The sequence below is a fragment of the Chenopodium album genome, chromosome 5, assembly GCF_948465745.1.
Source record: "Chenopodium album chromosome 5, dcCheAlbu1.1, whole genome shotgun sequence".
NCBI lineage: Eukaryota > Viridiplantae > Streptophyta > Magnoliopsida > Caryophyllales > Amaranthaceae > Chenopodium > Chenopodium album.
The window spans coordinates 6,015,693-6,038,487 of NC_137838.1; the positions used below are offsets into that span (position 1 = coordinate 6,015,693).

General features: G+C 36.8%; 2 protein-coding genes across 2 annotated transcripts; both read right to left on the reverse strand.

The window, feature by feature from the left end:
* Positions 1-4,924: 4,924 nt before the first annotated feature.
* On the reverse strand, positions 4,925-11,391 carry LOC145632478 (uncharacterized). The gene is made up of 6 exons (XM_081684860.1): positions 10,087-11,391; positions 9,687-9,981; positions 7,954-9,096; positions 6,933-7,752; positions 6,669-6,705; positions 4,925-4,996 (listed from the first exon to the last, which is right to left on the reverse strand). The coding sequence occupies exons 1-6, from the start codon at positions 11,389-11,391 to the stop codon at positions 4,925-4,927; spliced, it is 3,672 nt and encodes a 1,223-aa protein (XP_081540986.1).
* Positions 11,392-17,018: 5,627 nt separating this feature from the next.
* LOC145632479 (uncharacterized) lies at positions 17,019-22,074 on the reverse strand. Its single transcript, XM_081684861.1, has 5 exons — positions 21,921-22,074; positions 19,299-19,778; positions 18,972-19,115; positions 18,305-18,735; positions 17,019-17,693 (listed from the first exon to the last, which is right to left on the reverse strand). The coding sequence occupies exons 1-5, from the start codon at positions 22,072-22,074 to the stop codon at positions 17,019-17,021; spliced, it is 1,884 nt and encodes a 627-aa protein (XP_081540987.1).
* Between the last annotated feature and the right edge of the window lie 721 nt (positions 22,075-22,795).

Genomic DNA, 22,795 nt, shown 5'->3' on the forward strand with positions numbered 1-22,795 from the left:
TCACTCGTACCTTACTTGCTCATGCCTCTCTTCCCCCATATTTTTGGCATCATGCCCTACAAATTGCAACATATCTTCTTAATATTATTCCTAGCAAACTATTGGGAAACAAGTCTCTTCTTGAGGTTCTTTATAATAGGATCCCATCTTATTCTCACTTACGGGTTTTTGGTTGTTTATGTTATCCTCTCATTCCCTCTACTACTATTAATAAGCTACAACCTAGATCAACTCCGTGTGTATTTTTGGGTTATCCTAAAAACCATCGTGGGTACAAATGTTTTGATTTATCATCTAATAAAATAATCGTTTGTCGCCATGTTTTATTTGATGAGACTAAGTTTCCGTTTGCTAATTTATTTGTTCCACATGCCGATTCATATGATTTTCTTGATGATGGTCTTAATCCATACATTATGCATCACATCTCAAATTCCCAGGAACAAAATAAATCCCCACCTCAATCTCCCTTACAAAACTCTCCCACGATCCAGCAGGCCCAGCCCACCCCAGCAGCCCGTGGGTTACCTCATCCTCCCAGCCCAACAGTCCCGTCTCCAAGCTCCAACCCACCACAAAATTTTCCTCCTCCACATATTTCCCAACCGACCCAAACACATTCAGGCCCACAAACTACTCCTCTTCCTCCAATTAATTTCCAGCAGCCCAGAATGGTGACTAGGAGTCAACATGGGATTGTCAAGCCCAATCCCAAGTATACCCAACAGTCATTACACACATCAGTCACAAAATCCCCTTTACCTCGTAATCCGGTTGAGGCACTTCGTGATCCTAATTGGAAATTAGCCATGGATGAGGAATTTAATGCTCTTATTAAAAATAAGACGTGGGAATTGGTGCCCCGTCCGCCTGATGTTAATGTTATTCGGTCCATGTGGATTTTTACTCATAAAGTCAAATCTAATGGTGTGTTTGAGAGGCATAAAGTCCGTCTTGTAGGTGATGGAAAAACTCAAAAGGTTGGCATTGATTGTGGGGAGACTTTTAGCCCGGTTGTGAAACCGGCTACCATCCGGACTGTTCTCAGTATTTGTCTCTCAAAGGCATGGCCTATTCATCAATTAGATGTCAAAAATGCTTTTTTGCATGGTGAGCTTCAGGAAACGGTTTATATGGATCAACCTTTGGGTTACAGGGATCGTACTCATCCTGATTATGTATGTCTTCTGCATAAGGCTATATATGGGCTTAAACAGGCTCCTCGGGCTTGGTATAAGCGTTTTGCCGACTTTGTTTTGTCTCTTGGTTTTACTAACAGTACCATGGACAACTCTTTGTTCATCCTCCAGAGAGGGACGAATATGGCTTACATATTATTGTATGTTGATGATATTATTCTCACAGCTTCTACAGATACTCTCTGGTGTTCCATAATGGATCTTCTTAGCTCAGAGTTTGCTATGAAGGATCTAGGGCCTCTTAATTATTTTCTTGGTATTGCTGTCACTAGACATAAGGGTGGTATGTTTCTTTCACAGCGAAAATATGCACAGGAAATAATTGAGCGAGCTGGGATGTCTTCTTGTAAGCCGTCTCCCACTCCGGTTGACACCAACTCAAAGGTTAGTGCTACCTCTAGTGCTAATTTTTAGGATCCTACATTGTATAGGAGTCTTGCAGGGGCTCTACAATACCTTACTTTCACACGGCCGGATATTTCTTATGCCGTCCAACAGGTGTGCCTACATATGCATGATCCCCGTGTTGATCACATGTCCGTCCTTAAGCGGGTAATCAGATATATTAAGGGTACTATAGACTATGGTCTACACTTGTATCACTACAAGAAAAATCACTTTTCGTAGCGATTATTTCGTAGCGATTGTACATTCGCTACAATATGCAAGTATGTTTGTGAAATAACTAAGGATGTCGTATCATTTTTACAACCGCCATGGTTTTCCCATATAAAATCGATACGGAAAACATAATAATACATATCCACACTATTTTTACACATTTATATCATTTTGAGAAATCGTACCATTTACAATCGCCACTAAATCCTAAAAATCGATACGAAAAGCCTTTTCAACACTAGATATATAAATATTGTTTGACAAAGAGTACATAAAATATGTCATAGCTTATTGGTGAAACATTTAATATAAGAGTTTGAGGTTGCATGTTCGAATCTTGTAAAGATCATACGCAAGTTTTTTTTTTTTTTTTTTTTTTTTGAAGAAAATGAGTTAAACATTTATAGCCATTGTAATCGCTACAATAATCACCACGATTAGATGTAGTTTTTCGTATCGATTATTGAGGCCAACCCCAGCGATATTGAAAACCACTACTAAAGGCTAAGGCAACGGGGAATATTGTATCGAATGACCATTCATTGGGAAAGCTTTTTGTTGCAATTACAATCGATACTAAAGGTTAAAATAATCGCTACGAAAAGGTTATTTTCTTGTAGTGTATCCTTCTTCTTTTTCTTCTCTGGTCTCGTATACTGATGCAGATTGGGGTGGATGCCCTGATACGAGACGCTCGACATCTGGTTATTGTGTATTTTTGGGTGATAACTTGGTTTCTTGGTCATCGAAGAGACAACCAACGTTGTCAAAATCTAGTGCAGAGGCCGAGTCACTACTAGAAAACAGCTTAATTTCGACGGAAAAATTCCGTCGAAAACACCATGTTTCCCGTCGGAAGGTGTCGTCGGAAAAGTATTTGTAGGAAAATCGACATTTTACGACGGAATTTCTGTCGGAAACACTTTTCCGACGGAATTTAGCGTCAAAAGAGGTTTTTCTGGTCTGGAAAAGTCCGTCGGAAATTTTCGACGGAATCCGATTCCGTCGGAATTTCCCGACGGAAATTCTGTCGGAAATTTGTTAAAAAAAAGCCCGCACCACCAACCCCACCACCAGCTACCACCCCATACCACCAGCCCACCCAACCAGCCCCCACCGCACACCATCACACTCACACCGACACCACCCCACTGCACACCACCACTCGCACCGACACCACCACACTCGCACCGACACCACCCCACTGCACACCACCACTCGCACCGACACCACCACACTCGCACCGACACCACCCCACTGCACACCACCACACTCACACCGACACCACCACTCACACCGACACCACCACACTCGCACCGACACCACTCCACTGCACACCACCACACTCACACCGACACCACCACACGCACACAATAACCCCAAAACACCAAACTTCGCAAAACCCAACCCAACCAACCCAAAACCCATCCACCCCTAACCGAGCCCACACTACCCACCCCTAACAAATCCCCACCAAAACCCACACCACCCTGACCGAATACACTAACCAAGTCACAACCACCACGAAAATCACCATAATACGACCCAGACCACAGCCACCACCAAAAATCACCCAAATTTAGATCCACCACCACCGAAAATCATCCAAAAATTAAATAAAAAATCAAAATTAAAAATTAAAAATTAGAACGTACCTTAAGATAAAAAAAACTTCGAAATTAACCACGAACTTGGTTTAACAAGGCCAAATTCGACCACGAAAACCCTAGATCTAGGATTTTCATGGTCGAATTTGACCTTAAAAACCATTAATTTGACTAACATCACCATAAACGACATAAAAGGAGGAGAGCTTGCTTGAGAAGAGTGTAAGGAAGAGGAGGAGAGGAGAGAGAAAGCGTGAGAAGAGAAGGAGGAGGAGAGAGAGAGAGAGCGTGAGGAGAGAGAAAGGGAGGAGACAGAGAGCGTGAGGAGAGAGAAAGGGAGGAGAGAGGCGGATTGTGAATGAGGGGGGTTGGGGTGCCGTTTTAATATTAGGGTTTTGGGGTTTTTTCTTTTTTTTTTTTAAAAAAAATTAAATTCCGTCGGAAACGGGTTATAATCCGTCGGAAATTTCGTACTTTCCGACGGATTTTCTTGTCCGTCGGAACGGTTCCGTCGGAAATGACCTGTTTTCTTGTAGTGAGTACAGGGAAGTTGCTAATGTAGTATCTGAGTCGTGTTGGCTCTGAAATCTTCTTCTCAAATTACTTTGTCCGATTAAGAAGGCGACTCTGGTGTATTGTGACAATGTAAGTGCTATCTATTTATCTGGCAATCCGGTTCAGCATCAACGAACAAAACATATTGAGATGGATATACATTTTGTTCGAGAGAAGGTTGCCCGTGGTGAAGTCCGAGTTCTTCATGTGCCATCTCGATATCAAACTGCGGACATTTTTACAAAGGGACTCCCACGAGTTCTCTTTAATGATTTTAGGGACAGTCTCAGTGTCCGTCCACCTCCCGCTTCGACTGTGGGGGTGTGTTAAGATAAGTGTAAATATTATTGTTACCTTGTATTTAGCCTTAGGATTATTTCCTTTCCTTGTTTATAGCTAAATTAGTGGCATAGCCTAATCCTATACACTGTATATATTTCGACACTTATCAATGATAATATTCACGGAAAGTATTCTTTCGTTTTGTACTGCAAAAAATTTTGGATGTATCATTGCTAATGTTAATATAGATAGTAAGATAGAGATATTATATTTTGACATCGTAGTGTAAAGTGAGCACAGGTAAAAAAAAGTTAAAAGTTTGCCCTAATATTAGTTCCTGTGTTAAATTAAAAGACAAATAATAATAGAATAAAGTAAAAAGTTTACTTTTTGGGTAATCATGCAAACTCAAACCAGTAATTTTAATGTCTTAATGTAAATTCATTAGTACACTGATGAAATACGAAAACAAACACTTAATCTATTAATCATGCGTAACTTTCGGATTGACGACACTCAATCTCACGATTAATAGACGACTCAAATAAATATTCAAGAAAGCAACTAAAACTTTGATTTTAACGCTATTGATCCGCATCAAAAAGTTTCTTCAACTCGTTTCAAAGTGGAACTTGCAACACAAGATCTATAGAAGGAAATTTATCTAAAAAGAAGTTTTAGCATAATCTCCAAATGAAGCTCGCATGCTGCAGCAGGTTCTCCGGCTAGAATCTGCAAAGTTTACAGAGATTTAAATTACTTAGTTCATTTGTGTTTTATAATTGTATGAATATTAGTCACGAAGGAAGTGAGAAAGACCTCAAGCTACCTACCTTTCCGGTTCCAAACCAAAAAGACTAAGAAATTTCTGTAAACTAATTTGCATGAATAAAAGTAGCGGTGAACATTTGTGATTATCATTAATGTTGAGAGAAATTATCTACATAGACTTTCTCAGTTTAATTAAGTGATGCATGCATCAAATTATTCAGTAAGCGTTAAAGGAAAATAATTTAAGGTGCTGGGTTAATGGCTAAGTTGCTTTCTGTGTAATATTTATAAAAATTCTATTAGTGACTTAATACTATTTATAAAAACAAACCTAATTCAGGATTGTACAATTAAAATTATTTGCATGGACATTCCTTTTTTTTTTGTTGGTAAAGAGAAGGGCATTATCGGGTCGAAACCTCTCACAGGTCCTCCACCCCACCCCAAAGTACCTCTAGTTAAGATGCAAACTTTACTACTAAACCAAGCTATATTATTTGCATGGACATTGCCTATACTAATAATGTTTGTATACACACATGTACGAAGGTTTGAAAGTCAACATAGAATAAGAGGTACTTAGTTAAGGAAAATCTTGCATAGACCTAGCCTGGTCCACAATAATATTATTATGGACATGAGGCTTATATACATGCAGCTAACATTATATTGAACACAGTAACCCTAATTTTGACATAGTAACCTTTAATAAAACTTGTGTGACCTTAAATATTACTTTGAACGTGACGTACGACGTTATGTTAAACAAAGTGACATTTATTATTCGTATTGACCATTATATTAAAAATTTCGTAAAAACAATAATTAACCTCTTATAGCCTTTATAAGACCGAAATGGCTTTTGTTTCAAAATATTAACTTTTATTTTAAAATATTGACTTTTTTAAAAATTAGTATGTCTAATATTAGTGGTCCACAATAAATTAGTATGAATCAGGTCCATTTAAGACTTTGTACTTGGTTAACAATATTACTCGATCAATAAACATTAGGTTGCAAGCTTGCCACTTCATGGTACAATCCATTTTCAGAAATTAGGGTGGTAGATAAATGTCACATTACTACAAGTCGCATAAGTAATTAATTATTTAAATTCATTAACATTAGCATTAGCATTAGCATTAATACTTTTTATAATTTGAAGTGTGGTAAGCTAGCTTTCAAAATTTTGATAATTTGATTAATTTAGATCTCTAGGATCTACCTTCTACAAATAGTTATGTTACTCACTTTGTTTTGTTTTTGTTGATGTGTGCAATAGATGGCACACGACGTCCCGCATTGCTGGAGCTGCTTGCTGCTTTGTTTTTTTTGGGCTGCAGATCATCAACAACCATAGAAAGCTAGGTTATTTCTTTTGGTAAGTTAAACTACAATCTTGAGATTATAAGACATTCTCAACTTGGTAAATCATACCTTTATTTTTGTAAGAAAAATGTTGGTTAATTTAAGAATTACAGAGTAATTAAATTATAAGAAATGCTAGCTAGTACTATACGAGACTAAATCTAATGTATAGTGTAGCATTTATTATGATGATGTGGTTTTTTTTTTTTTTTTTTTTTTTTTTTGTTTTTTGTTGTTGTTAATAATGATGAACAATAATACATACCTTCGTTTTAGTCGAACCTATTCCAGGCAGCTTCCAGCTAAAATAAAAAAAAAAAACAAAACAAAACAAAAATGTCAATTTAGTGAGAATAGAGTGAATAGAGTGTTATGTTTGTATTATCGTATACACGAATATATATACAACCTAAGAGAGTAGGGCGGATCATTACACCGGCCCATTAGCTATATACATAATATATGGTCCAATACCCCCCCTCAAGTTGGAGCATGCAAATCACAAATGCCCAACTTGCCTAGTAAATACAAGAATTGTTGCTTACTCAATGCCTTAGTAAAAATATCCGCAAGTTGTTCCGTCGTTTTCACATACGACGGACTAATAATGCCATCCTGAATTGCATCACGGAGATAATAGCAATCAACCTCAATGTGCTTAGTGCGCTCATGAAAGACCGGATTCCGCGCAATATACAAAGCGGATTGACTATCACAGAATAAACTCATTGCACGGGGATGCGTAACACCTAGACTCAGAAGAAGAGCCTTCAACCACTTCAACTCATCAGTGGTTTTAGACATCGAACGAAATTCGGCCTCAGCAGAAGACTTAGCCACGGTGTCCTGCTTCTTAGTCTTCCAAGAGATAGGAGAAGAACCAAGAAACACCAACCAACCAGAAATAGATCGCCTCGTGAGAGGACAACTAGCCCAATCCGAGTCACACCAACCTGTAATATGTAGATCACAATCAGAGCTCAAAAGAATTCCCTGGCCCGGACATCCTTTCAAGTAACGGACGGTACGAAGAGCGGCCTCCCAATGGTCCTGACGCGGTTGTTGCATAAATTGAGACAGGATATGAACCGCATAAGCCAAATCAGGTCTCGTGAAAGATAAATAGATCAAGCGTCCCACAAGACGACGATACATTTCAGGATCAGAAAAGAAAGAAGACTCCGATTTGGCCAGAGTATGATTCTGCTCAATAGGAGTACCTGCAGGTCGGGCTCCTAGCAAACCAGTCTCTGCAATAATATCAAGAGTATATTTCCGTTGACATAAAAATATGCCCTCCGGACTACGCGCAACTTCAATACCAAGAAAATATTTCAACACACCCAAATCTTTCATATGAAAGCAGTCACTCAGATAAGATTTGAATGAGGAAATTGCAGTAGAATCATTCCCAGAAATAATCAAATCATCAACATACACCAGAACACTAAGTTGAATAGCCCCAGATTGCAGAGTAAAAAGAGAGTAATCAGAGTACGATTGTATAAAACCGTACCTTTTCAGAGAGGAGGCCAACTTAGAAAACCAACAGCGAGGCGCTTGCCGTAACCCATATAAGGACTTGAGAAGACGACAAACTAACCCAGACTGAGAACCATGAAAACCAGGTGGAAGTTTCATATAAACTTCCTCATCAAGATCACCGTGTAGAAAGGAATTATGAACATCCATTTGGTGCAATTCCCAATTTTTCGCAGAAGCCACCGCAAGAAAAGCACGAACAGTAACCATTTTTGCCACAGGAGCAAATGTCTCATTATAATCGATACCTTCAACCTGATGATTACCAAATATAACGAGACGAGCCTTCAATCGTTCAATTGTGCCATCGGAATTAAGTTTGACCTTGTATACCCAACGACACCCTAATGCTTTCTTACCCGGAGGCAACTCTTCCATCACCCATGTTTTATTATTTTCAAGAGCCGAAATCTCCTTTTGCATTGCCTCCCTCCAACCCTCGTGCTTCATAGCCTCATTAAAATTACGAGGCTCAACTATGAAATCCACAGCTGCAATAAACACACGATGTGGCACAGAAAAATTATTACAATTCACAAAATGTGCTAAGGGATAAGGAGTACCTGAGGAGCTTGGAGTAGACGATGAACAAGAGGAGATAGATGGACTGTCAAGAGAAATAGTGTGTGCGACGTAGTCTCGATGCCAACCCGGAGCCTTCCTAGGCCTTTGACCACGGCCTAGATCCGGTGTAGGAGTAGTAGAAGTGCTCGGAGCAGCCACGTTTGGGTCCGTGGAGCTGCTGTCCGAACTGTCAGAAGCAGTGGCAGTGGCAGCAGCGCCACCTGCTGCTGTGTGGGCAGCGTCAGCAGCAGCCGCAGGTGGCCTGCGGTGGGGGCTGTTGTCTTGGGCAGTAGCCGCAGGTGGCCTGCGGTGTAGGCTGCTGTCCTGGGCAGCCGTAGGAGTGGCAGCAGGGGTCGAGGTGGGGGGTTGATATTCGGGCACAAGTGACCCCTCACCCACCTCCAAAATATATTCCAAGTCCTCTAAAAAATCATGATCAACCCCAACATTTTCGTGAGACATACCCGCAACATTTTCAAGACTAGAAACCGGCTCATCCCCTTCCTCAAAGGGAAATTCATTCTCAAAAAATTTAACATCACGTGAGACAAATATTTCACGGTATCTAAATCGTACAATTTCCAACCCTTCTTGCCATGAGGATAGCCCACAAATACACACTTTCTACTTCGTGGAGCAAATTTATCACCCTTTGCTTTTTGATTATGAGCAAAGCAAAGACACCCAAAAACACGCAATTCATCAAAATTAGGGGCTTTGCCAAAGAGAAGTTCATAAGGAGTTTTGTTGGCTAATAAACTAGAGGGAGTGCGATTGATTAAATAAACCGCTCCAAGCACACATTCACCCCAAAGATCAATTGGCAAGTTGCCTTGGAACATAAGAGCACGACTCACATTCAAAATATGTTGATGTTTACGCTCTACCCGCCCATTTTGTTGAGGGGTGCCAACACAAGAGGTTTGAAAAAGAATGCCATTGTCATTAAAATACGGAAGCATGGGTTTGAATTCGGTTCCATTATCACTCCGTACACATTTAACAGAAACATCAAATTGACATTTTACCATAGCAAAGAATGAACAAAAAGAAGAATAAACTTCAGTTTTGTCATTTAATAAATAAACCCAAACACCTCTCGAATAATCATCAACAATAGTTAAGAAATAGTGAGCACCACAAGTAGAAGGTGTCTTATATGACCCCCATAAATCACAATGAATCATTTCAAAAATTCGAATAGCTCTACTATCACTAATAGGAAAGCTATCTCTAGATTGTTTAGCTTGAGGACAAACATCACATGCTTTATTCAAAGATTTGCTAGAACTAGAACTAACAGCAGGAACTAACTTGACAATCTTATCCGACGGATGCCCCATACGACGATGCCATAACTCGAATGTCGAAACCGCCGAACTTGACACCGCACACACTTTAGGAAGCCGCCGGAAATAATAGAGCCCATCTATCCGTTCACCGCCTCCAATCAGGCTCCCCGAGAGTTGGTCCTGTATAGCACATAAAGAGTTAGTGAATTGTACATAACATGTAGAATCATCAATCATTTTAGAGACGGAAATTAAATTGCAATTTAATTTCGGAACGTATAACACGTTATCAAGAATGATTCCATCATCTAAAACCACGCGGCCCTCCTTTGTTGCCATGGCTTGAGTACCATCCGGAAGACCGACAGGGCAAGGAGATATGAAGTTGACATCCAGTAAACAAGACTCGGCACCGGTAACATGATGAGAAGCGCCGGTGTCGATGATCCAAGACAATGTAGGGGACTCACCCGTCATCTTATCTTGTTGACGATTATTAGCCATGGTTAAGAGAAGACGAACATGCTCGGGTTGGAGTTCGGCCAAAGCCGAAAGTGTGTCTTGTGAAGGCAGAGATGCGGCAGCAGCAGTGAGGGAAGGACCCACGGCATTAGCTCTAGCCGTGGGCTTAACCTGATCAGCCACAGAAGACGGGGCAGCAGCAGCAGCGGTTCTGCCCGAAGCAGGGGACCCCTGCTGTCCCGTAGCAGACCCCCCCTTTTTCCCATATTTCTCAAGCCACCAGTCGGGATATCCGTGAAGCATAAAACACCCCACGTTATCATGACCCACACGCTTACAGTGAGTGCAGTAGAGCTTCGATTTATCCACTCGGTAAGTGGATGGAGAAGTCCGTCGATCAGGGGGGAGAGCAAATACATGGGCTTCATCCTTCTGCGATTTCGAGGCAGCGATTGCACGAGATCGTTCCTCCTGCAGCAGAGCTTGGTAGGCACGATCAAGATTAGCAGGGGGTTGTTGAGAGAGAAGATTGGTGCGCACAACCGCATATTTTTCATCATCAATCCCGACCCAAAATTGATGTAATTTTTCCACTTCCCTGTCTAATTCGTACTTGGAAGCCACGTTACATGAACAATTGCCACACTCGCATCCATGTGGTGGTTGCAATCGAATAAGGTCATCATAGTAGCCCATCAGCGTAGTGTAATATTCTTCAACGGACATGGTCTTGGTTTGCTTACAAGTAGTGATAGCAGCCCTCAATTGTTGTAGCCGAGGTCCGCTTGCTTCACAAAAACGCTTCTCTAAATAATCCCAAAGCTTCTTTGCCTCATCAAAGTAGGGAATTGATGCAGCGAGTTTCGGATCAACAGCCCGCAAAACCCACGACACCAACATAGAGTTGACCGTTTCCCAGTCGAGCATCTTCTTCTTCTCGGTGGGTTTCGAAATTGTGCCATCGATGAAGCCGAATTTGCGCCTAGATTTCATGGACAAGGAGATAGCCCTCGACCATGAGAGATAGTTTTCACCCTTCAAAACCACGTGGGTGATCAAATTTCCAGGTTGATCGCCTGAGCCGAGATAAAAGGGAGATGAAGGATCGATTTTTGAGTCGTCCGTCATTGTTAATTAGAGACATTGTAGAGAAAAAAAAAATTTAGGGTTTAGTGTTGATTAGGCTCCGATACCATGTCAATTTAGTGAGAATAGAGTGAATAGAGTGTTATGTTTGTATTATCGTATACACGAATATATATACAACCTAAGAAAGTAGGGCGGATCATTACACCGGCCCATTAGCTATATACATAATATATGGTCCAATAAAAAAGCATCAAATTAATTAAGCTGAGACACATTGGAAGACAAATTTTGTAATTCTTCAATTCGTACATGTAATTAATTTGAAATTGAAACAATTTTGATCAAATGAAGCTTAAAGCAAGAGGTTACCCTTGTGTCAAATTTTCGGCTCTGCGCACAGGGCATTTTCCGTTGCCGTTCGAGGATGGCATTCTTGATGGTCCTCCGGAGCTATGAGTAGATAAAAAAAATATGGAAGCATATAAAGACTGAAAAGACTGAAAACACCTTTGATGACATGGTAATGACTAAAAAATGGTGGTGTATTTTTATACAAAAGATTCTATAATGATATTTATAAAAGACGACTATATATATCTAGACTATATATTATTGTAACCTTACTTGTATCAACCATCCATTATGAATTGCAATCTCAACTCTTCATTATTACTATCTTTATTTTGGAAAATGAAACAAATATACAAATCTTTTGTAAAACAATTTAACTTTACACAGAGTATTACATTTGTTTGGTGATTTAGGACTTGTTCTATTCACCTGAATCAAGGAGAATTTGTCTGATTTTCATAAGATCTTATCTGAATTTTTATTATCCGATCTAACCTAACTTGATTTAATAATTCGACTGAATTTTGACCGTATTTTAATATTAATTTATAAAGAAAAAATTATCAAAATGGATCTTGTTAGATTCATCTCATTATGAACTTTTCAGATATGTAATTTTCATAATTTTTTATAATACGCAATTAATGATATTTAGTAATAAGTAAATAATAATTAAAAGTTCTGATCTAGTCTAACCTGAATGTTTCTACCTTTTTAATCTAGTCTGATCTGTTCAAAATTTATTAAATAATAATTAATAAGTACTTGAAATAACTTGAAAATGACATGTCCTTAAACTATAATTAGACTAGTAAGAGCACATGAGACATATATCAATCAAACAAATTAAGATATCACATGTGTTCAATTTAATTTCCTCGTATATTGATCCAGAGCGATAGATGTCATTCTATTATAAGAAATCCAAACATGTTAACAAATAGGATTTTTTTTTTTTTTTTCTTTGTCAGAAACTACCTAATATAACGTGAAAAACTACATAATAAAAAAAAAAAATTGTAATAAATTACCTAATAAACGGTAAAATGTTATAAGAAACTACATTAAAAGGTAAAATGTTATAAAATACCATCTATATCGGATTTTCACCGTTTGTCAAACTTAAAACACCCCTGAAACCACCGCTTTCATCCCAAAATCACCACGACTTGCTTGAAATAGCCAAAGTTTTTCTTGATCTCCTTCGAAAGACAGAATTATTTTGATCTATATATTTGGATATTGCTTGAGAATGTTGTACGGATTAGCAAAACTCTACTAAAATGATGCCATCAAAAGCTTTTTAACCTTTCGAAAACTACATCCAACCTAAGAATATATATAACCGTAACTTCATATGTATCTAAACAATAATCTAAATAAACATAGATGAAAATGAGAAAGTTTTTAGAAAAATGGTTTTCCAAATCCTTCCAACCAATAATACATCTAGTTATATGAAGATGATATTTCTTGTTCATATGTAAAAGATTTTTCAACTGTCAAGCACTCGATCTTAGATCTTAGCTTTTATGATCGTGTATATATGTTCTATAGCTTATTGATAGAGTATATAAACCATTAGCTTGACTTTTGGTTAAATTGATTCTTTAACATATTATAAAGAGCTTGCATAATAACAGGTTCACAGATTCAAATCAAATAAACCTTGGCCTTGCTTGTGTGGAATATTTAGCTTTGTGCCGGGCTTGGCCGCTTGGGAAGGTTAATTTAAGTTGATCCTTTAGCACATACAAATATACAAGAAGAAGAACTCAAATGAGAATAAGTTCTTCTACAAGTATTGTATCATGTATATAGATCAAAATCATTACATGTAATGTAAAACGTAAATAGATTGAGGATACGTACTTTGTTGTCAGACTTTCAACCATTTGCGCATGATTTCCATCTCTGCGACCTTTGGAGCTCTTACTCGATTTGCCACCCATTCTTGTTTTTGCTCTGCAGGCATCGCAATATATATCTTTAAATTCAATAATATAACAAAACTAGGGAAGATACAATGATATAAGGCTAAACTAAAGTAGAGAACGAAGATACAATAATATATACAAGACTAAACAAAACTATACAATAATGGCTCATTGCTTGCCTTAATTTACTGGTTAATGCACTTAGAAAATTCATATGATTAGCATTAAATTTTTAAGCTAAAGAGTGATGGATTAAAAAATACGAGTATATGTAATACTAGTGTAGTTTTTAGCCTTACATATATATTTCTCATTATATAAGGGAAGACAGGAATTGGTAGGCATGGACGTCATGACAATTATATTTACAAATGAGATTTTTTTTTTTTTTAATTTTATTTTTTATGGAGACAACTAATTAACTTAATTTGATTATAATACATATTGAAACTTGACCTAGCTTTGCTTGCAAGGCTTGTATAGCTAGTCGTCATGGAAGTGAACTAAAGGCACAATAGAAGCGTATGCATGCTAGAACAGTACTTAATAAAGTACTCTATAGAAGCTGAAAAATGCAAAAAATAGATTAACTAGTCAATAGTAACACAATATTTCAAATTTTTGTGAAAAAAGAGCCCCTAAGAACAAACAATGTATGCGAGATTTAATCTCAAGTCTTGAAAACCACTTTCCTATGTTTTGTCGTAAGTCTTGAATATCATTCGTTGAGAGCAAATTTTGGAGTGACCGCTTTTTTAGTCAGCTTAGGGCTTTATATATTAGTTATTTCGTTTGGAATTTAAAGGCTACTGTTTCATTTGTATTATATTGAGACACACAACTCTTTTGAAGCTTTTTAATTATCTAAGAGGATGCATGCATAGACTTTTAATCACAAATGAAATATATATATAAAAAAATCAAGTCAAACTGAAATAGATTATGTTTATGAAAACTAAAACTATTATTTAGGGTTCGTTTGATATTGCAGTAATTTTCTGTTTTTGGTTTAAGTTTTTCAATAGCATAGGACATATGTCATATAACGAATAAAAAAATAGTCAAACTTATTAAAATCATGATAATTTTGAAAAACTAAAAACAGAAAAGTGGAACACTTTTTTTATGTTTAATTATTTGGCTTTTTGTTTAAATAAAACAGTAAACATAAATCAAACAACAATGTCAAACAAGTGTTACTTTTATTAGAATTTGTTACTTACCACTACCACCTTTTTAATTGTTGATTCAAAGGTTTTATATATAACATAAAATGTATGTAGAGTACTTTTTGTCGGATATTCTTTTTCTCATAACTCAATCATAAGGTTGTATAAATTGAATAGAAAGCAGGGGTGAAGCTTGGAAGTAGGAGACCATAAAATCTGTAAGAGCTTTGGACATGATACAACTAAGATTTAATTTGTATCTTATAATTAAGAAGACAATTGTCATGGCCTTATTGATGTTAAGCTTATTTATTTCAAAAGAACTGGTCTTCAATTATGTAATATAGTAATAATATAGCAGATGCAAACTAATAATCAAGAAGAATATGTCAATGATATTTTGTTCAACTCTTAATAAATACTGTATTTAAAATCAATTGTACTCTATGTACACAAGCAAATAGGAGAAAAAAAAAAAAAGTTTGATTCCACACCGATTAAATAATATACTTATTGTAAGGCTACAATGTTACATAAGAAATATGGATAAATATGCACAGGTCAAGCCTTAAGCATTTTCAATATTAACAATATGTGAACATAATTACGTAAAATATTTGCATTGAAAATTACTAAAAAAATTGACGTAGACTATATAGAATAAGTAATATCGATAAATATAGCAAAATCCGATCATATAAATTTGTAATTAATATAGCAACTAGCAGTATTAACCCTTGTGAATGCGAGTTAAGGGTATAAATATGTAAGTGGATATTGTATCCTAATCTTTGGGGGAAAATAATTGAATTGATAGCGTAAGCGGAAAATTCAGTCTTGTTATAAACTAAAATTGACGACTTTAAAGAAGAGAGATTTCAAACTTGTGTAAAAGTAGTATATTGTTTCTGACTTCCTGTCCTCATTAATTATGTGAATACTTTCATTTTCTTCCTTTCTAATTTGTTTTGTCACCTTTTTTGTTTTTGGGTGGTAGTTAAGTAGATTTTATCACAGTTTTTATTAATCGAGTATATTGAATGATCAATCAATTGATTAATTAGGGTAGGTAAGAGACAAATCTAATAATCTGCGTACGTAATTTGATACATACATGTATTTTCTCAACTTATAATGTTACCTTCTAATGACAATGTAGTACATAAACTTAAAACTTATCTTTCAAAGAAACATCTATGTTCATATGTACGAGTAAATAATGTTGTCCCCGTCAAAATTAATAATAATGTTGTCACAAATTATACTTATAATAGTATTTTTTTTTTTTTCCTGAAACCATATTTTAATAGTATTTTATATAGCTGTCATTTGAAAAATTGGCTATCATATTATTTTAATGATATGTAATATGATCGGTTTATTATTTTCACATTATAAAATGGCCATAATTAGTCTTATAATATCTACAATGTAAAAATAAATTTATAAAATTTAAATCCGGCATAAAATAAATTTCTTCTGAGAAACTATAAATTAAGAATAAAATTTACATAAATGAAAATATTAATTTGATAAATTTAAAAACATGTTGATAATACTATTTAATATTATTAATAAAGTAATATAATTAATTACGTGAAAAAAATATGTCAATTATAAACTTTATAATCATTAAAATATACATTACAGAGTAGTCATATGAACGGTAAAGTTTTCATAATATACAACAAAGTCAACAACCACAATGGGCTCCAAAACTAACGGCAAGGGAATTGGGCCACCTCACCGTGTCCATTCCCAACAGAACCAGGCCCAGGCGCCCAGCAGTCCAACCGTTGTGCCAGGCTTCACCATACGCCTCTTCAGCAGCTCGTGGGCCTCCTCAGCATGCTTACATGGCAGGACCGGTTGGCAAATACGGATAATGGATGGTACATGGATTCGGATGCAACATTTTATATGACTCATAACTCAGGAGTTCTATGCCCTTATTTAATTTAAGCACTAATAATAATATTTTAGTTGATAATGTTCAGCGACTCAGAGCATTTAATTTCAATTAGCTATGATACATATAGAACGATATACTACCTCCGTAACAGGTTATGTGCAACGATTAGACATTTTTTCTCTCTGTTTTATGTCAAATCGTTGCACATATCATGTAACGGAGGTAGTAACTTTTTTGCTTCCGCTCATATATAACCACTTGTACAACAGCAGTCGGCAGCGGGAGGTTCTCTATAAATTAATCTCGAAAAAGCTCGTGTTGATGACGGAATAGATACTTGGTGCCAAAAGTGGAACGGTAAACAACCAGCAACAACGGGAAATGCAGCCGGAGATACACAACACCGGTAACCCAAGCAAAGACGACAACAATAATCCACACCGGTTTGTTGGGCAAAAGGATAATAATAGACACGGTGAATGCCAACAATATTGCCAGTATGGAGAAGAGAAGCATAACCAGTCCAACCATCAATTTCAACGGCAATGATACTAAGAAGTCGTCTTCCGCATACGTCGAAGTCACAATAGATAGGAATGTTAAAATTGACGCAATTGACGAAAACAAGGAGAATGCATCTGATATAACAAATACCAAAAATAGCTTCTCGTTCTTTTGCTTGTCTGGTGGCTGATAAATCGCTTGGAAGACTGCAGCTGCGACTAGAGTCGCGACAACCATACATGATATGGAGGTCTTACTCATCCATTTCTCCCCTTCTGTTCTTAATTGTTCATGTTCTCTGTTGAACATCTCTCGTGGCGTCTCCCTATCTTCCATTACTTCTGTATCTATGCTTACTTGCGGTTGAGGCGTTAACATTGAATTTTCTGTGATGCTTACTTCCGGTGGTGGCGTTAACATTGAGTTTTTTGAATGAGCATATTGACGTGGTACTATACTTTCAAGTGCCTGATTTCATCAAAAACTAATTTCAAATCTTAAGCATATGCATAATAAGCCCATAACGAAAATAAAAAGGTTTATCACACATAATTAAGCGGCCCAACAAGGTTTGTTTAAAAAAAATAAATAAATAAAAAAAAATGTGGCCCAACAAGGTTGTTACACCCTCAAAGCCTAATTAAATGTAGTTTTTAACCCGACTATTATATTTGTCATCCTCCTTTATACAATACCTACAAATTCATGATACTTTTTTTAAATACGGGAGGATTATTTTACCAAGAATTCCTTTCTAGGCGTACAATGTTTGTATAATGTTTTGAAAAACTAGTCACATTTAATTTTCTCTATTACTTAACTCATGTATAGGGCATATGCTACATTAGTACATACCACCATAAGTAGTTATCTATTTCTTCATCTAGCTAGCAAAAAGCCTAGCTCATAACATGTCACTCTCCCCTATTACTGAAAGGTCTAAGTTACTTTTATCATTGAAATCAATAGATTAGATAAATCAGAAAATAAATTTTATTTGGATATGTATGTAATACCATGTACTAAAATTAGTAAGTGAAAGAAAAGAGTTAAGCTAAACATTAAAAATGAAAAATCACCTGAAACCATAAGATTTCACGTTGCATTTGAAGAGCAGGACCCGATGCCATACCGAGTATTTCAGGTTCAGGTAGAGTGGCAGCTAAGTGTAGGATGTTGTTTCCATTAACAGGATTTGTGTAAGCCGTTAGCAAATGCCTAATACCTTCAAGTTGGAAAATATGACTAAATATCTTCTCTTGACGGTACTCAACAGCAGCATGAAAAATGGTTCTACTCTTATGGTCCCTTTCCCATATTAGATCTGGGTAATGATGGATGAGCGTTGTCACGAACTCATAGTTGCCCATCCTTATCGCGACAAACAGCAGTTCAGGCTGTGGAAATGATAACATTTCAGATATACTCTCATGATTTCTTGAGTTTATAACCCTTTTCCAAAGATTCTCAACCAGTTCATTTTTACGGTGTTCTTGGTGTTGCTTCCTCACTATAACATCAATAAATACGTCCATTAGTATTCGTATATGATTGTAATCATAATAATGACACAAGCCACACAAAAACAATTTAGCCTTGCCCTTGATTTTGGTGGAAAGAGAATATACTAATAGATAAAATTTACGGTACTTGAAAAGCTTAATTGATGTGTATAGTGTATACTATGCACACTACAAATTAATTCAAGCCTTTTACAGTACAATTTTGAGAGGGTTGAAAGCATACACGGAATCCAACTGTATTTGAGATGACTTCGACTCTCCATCTGGGTCTTTCTTGCCAAGATATGCAATGGTGTATGAGAATTTCCATTTCGTCTAGTGGCTAATCCATCATCTTTATCTCTTTCTAAGATCTCCCAAGCCACATCTACATTAATGTGCATACATATTATATGCTTTCAATAAAAGCAAATTGGTGTATCCACATAACAAAAATTAGAAAAAATAAGTTTAGATAAGATCGGAATCAAATAACTTGAAATAGCTCATACTCTGATACTATAAATATAAAGCTAGTAATCAAATTAAAGGATATAGACATTAAACTTACTATAAAGGTCTTTTTCGAGGCTAGCAATAAGTAGATCTGTTCGTTCCTGATGGGATAAATTTTCAAAACAACTATTCAGGAGATGATTCACCATCTTCTCATGGCCTTGCAAAACTGCAATTTGAATTGGTTTCATTCCACTTCCACCGGAAATGTTGGGTAGATTTGATTGAATATTCAGCATTTCCTCCACAATTTCGACCACACCCGATGCTGCAGCTAAAAAGAAAGCCGTGTTTCCTTCATTGTTAGGCACCTCCAAATCCAATTTTCGGTTATGTAATCGGGAGTGTGCTAGTAATTGATGAACGAAGACATGGCGCCCCGCCGCTGATGCTATATGCAGAGCAGTGTCTCCGTTTCTTGATATTTTTTCTTCGAAGCAACCCGGATGATCTTCACGTATTGTTGCAGTGGCTTTCCATTCACCGCTCAGGCAAGCTTTTTGTAATGATAGATGATAATCTTGAAACCGACGGCCTGCAGATCAACATCACTCAACAAATTAATAAAATGTTACATCGATAACACATACAAATTCAAACTACAATTAATGATGCTCTACTACAAGTACTCGGTTATTTCATCATTACAAGTACGGGTAATTAACATGAAAATAAATATATATATCTTCGCAAATCACAAGGTCTATATCTGCAACAATGAACACACTTCGTGATACATGCTCTACAGAAGTAAGCAAATCAATAACAATCAATCAATCAATCAATCAAAGCCTTAATCCCAAAAGTGGGGTCGGCTAACATGAACCAAATTTGATTATTCCGTGTAGTCATCAACATAAATCTTTCTCCTCCATCCCTTACGATCCAAAACTTCATCCTCACGTAAATCCATGCACTTCATATCCTTCCTCACTCCTTCCAACCAAGTCATCTTTGGTCTCCCTCTTCCTCGTTTAATCCCTCCATGGTCCCACTCTTCCACTCTTCGCACCGGTGCACCCTCGGGTCTCCGTCTTACATGTCCAAACCAACGCAGACGATTTTCCCTTAATTTATCTACAATGCCCGCCACACCTACTTTCTTGCGAATAACCTCATTTCTGATTCTATCTCTTAAAGTGTTTCCACACATCCACCTTAACATGCGCATTTCCGTAACCTCCATCTTTTTAATATGCTCTTTCTTAGAAGCCCAACATTCTGTACCATAGAGCAACACTGGTCTTATGGCAGTCCTGTAGAATTTTCCCTTCAACTTTAAGGGAATCAATAACAATCTATTAAAATTTAAAATACTAATATAACACGAATGACAACAAATTTTTGAATCTTTAAAAACAGAAAATTAGGGGGGAAATAGATAATTAAAAAATGAGTGATGAAAGAAAGAGAGAAGAATGGTGATTTCAAGGTTAGGATAAATAGAGCTTTGATTTCTTTTTATTTTATGGGGTTAGGTTACTACTTCCTAGGGTAGTATGGTACCACATGCTGAACAAACTCACTGAAGTAAGAAAAGTGAACAAGGGAGAGTGCGAGCAAGAATTTAAATAATTAATATCTTTAATTAGCACGAACACCTTGTGCGTTGCTAAACGTCCACTTTCCCTCCACCAGCAAGAGTATTTGATTGAATTACGAAATTAATAGAAAACATGCACTGTATTAAAGAATTTTATCAAGTATTATGAGTTAGTGAGGATTATTTATCAAAGTTTTGAAACCAAAAAAATTCACAGTATAATAAGATGACCAACAAATAGTGAAATAGGGACAACAAAAGTATTATAAATATGACTATTATATTATTTTAATTATAAATAATATGAGCGATCCATTTTTCAAACTATAAATTAACACAATTAGTATCCTAATACCTACAATGCATACAGTATAATTTTTGAAAATTTTAATTCAACATAAGACAAATATTTTTCGAGAAACAATAAAATAAGAATAGACATTACATAAATGAAACTAAAATTTTGATTAATTAAAAAATGTTGATAACAATATTTTATAGAAAAAATAAAGTAATATAATTAATTACTTAGAGAAAAATAAGTCAATTATTAACTACTCGTACATGATTATTAAAACATTATGGTAGTCACATTTCAAACGACCAGGCCACCATAGTATTTTCAACTACGTACTTGTATGATGTTGGGGGCTATATGTATCAACTTTCAAAAGGGTAGACATTGGTGGTGGTGGCTAATGAGTGATTAGTTGTTGGTATAATATTAAAGGAAAATTAAAAAACAACACCACAAATTTCTCAAAAAATGGATTATAACACCACAAAATCTAAAACATTTATTATAACACAACGAAAATCCCAAAAATAGGATTTCACCACCAACTAACGAATTGTTGGATGGAATTCGTTAGTGGGACCCACTATAAACACTCGCGTGCCAATAAGACATTGGTTTAAAAAAAACAAAAATAAAAAAAAAAACCCTAAACCCTAACTCAGCCACCAGCCCACCATTGGAAACCTTAACTCCATCGCCGGCAAACCAACCCCAACCGCCAGGATCACAACTTAACCCCTGTATATAGCCCAGCCGAACCCAACACCTAAACCCCATTGCCTACCAGCTGAAACCACTACAACCTCAAAACCACCACCTCGAAACCACCACCTAACCTCCGACAAACCCCATCAACCACCAGTCGAACCCGCTACAGCCCTGAAACCACCACATAACCTTCGACAAACCCCATCGCCCATTAGTTGAACCCACCACAGCCCAACCGCAAATCCCACCACAACCATCAATCGAAGCCCTAGCTCCCACCATCTTCTCATTCCCCACTACAAGAAAACAGACAAATAGCGACGGAATCGTTCCGACGGACATAAAATTCCCTCGCAAAAGTCGAAATTTACGACGGATTTTTATTCCGTCGGATATTTCCGACGAATTCTAAAAGTTCGTCGGAAATCCGTCGGAAATTTCCGACGGAATTAAAATCCGTCGGAAATTTCGACTTTTGCGACGGAATTTTCCGTCGTACAGTACTATTTCCGACGGATTTTAATTCCGTCGGAAATTAATTTAAAAAAAAACCTTTAAAAAACCCCTTTAGAGGAAACCTAAAATATCACGGTTCCACTCTCTTTCCTCCTATCCTTTTCTCCTCCTTCTCTCTCCTTCCTCCTTCTCCCTGATGCGCCGCTCTCCTCTTCTTCTCTCTCCTTCCTCTTCTCTGCTTCCTATCTCCTCTTATTCTCTCTCTGCTTCCTCTCCTTCTCGTTTTCCTTTCTCCTCTTCTTCTCTCTCCTTTCTATTCTCTTTTTCTCCATTGTCGGCCTCTCCTCTTCTCTTACTTTCTTTTGTTCTTGGTAGGTGGTGTTCATGATGCCGAAGAGTTTGGTTTGGTGGTGTTCAAGACGCCGGTGAGTTTGGTTGGTGGTGTTCAAGTCGATTTCTCGCCAATTTTTAGAAATAAATGGTTTTTCATGTCAAATTCGACCCTGGAAACTTTATATCTAGAGTTTCAGGTTCGAATTTGACCTTT

Coding starts and splice junctions, on each gene's coding strand:
- LOC145632478 (XM_081684860.1), bottom strand. CDS start 11,391: ATGACGGACGACTCAAAAATCGATCCTTCATCTCCCTTTTATCTCGGC. Junction 6,706..6,932: donor TTGAGTAAGCAACAATTCTT/GTATTTACTAGG, acceptor TTTTTATTTTAG/CTGGAAGCTGCCTGGAATAG. Junction 4,997..6,668: donor TAGGTTCGACTAAAACGAAG/GTATGTATTATT, acceptor TAAACTTTGCAG/ATTCTAGCCGGAGAACCTGC.
- LOC145632479 (XM_081684861.1), bottom strand. CDS start 22,074: ATGGTGGGAGCTAGGGCTTCGATTGATGGTTGTGGTGGGATTTGCGGT. Junction 19,779..21,920: donor GTTGATGGGGTTTGTCGGAG/GTTAGGTGGTGG, acceptor GTTGATCTGCAG/GCCGTCGGTTTCAAGATTAT. Junction 19,116..19,298: donor CCTCGAAAAAGACCTTTATA/GTAAGTTTAATG, acceptor ACATTAATGTAG/ATGTGGCTTGGGAGATCTTA.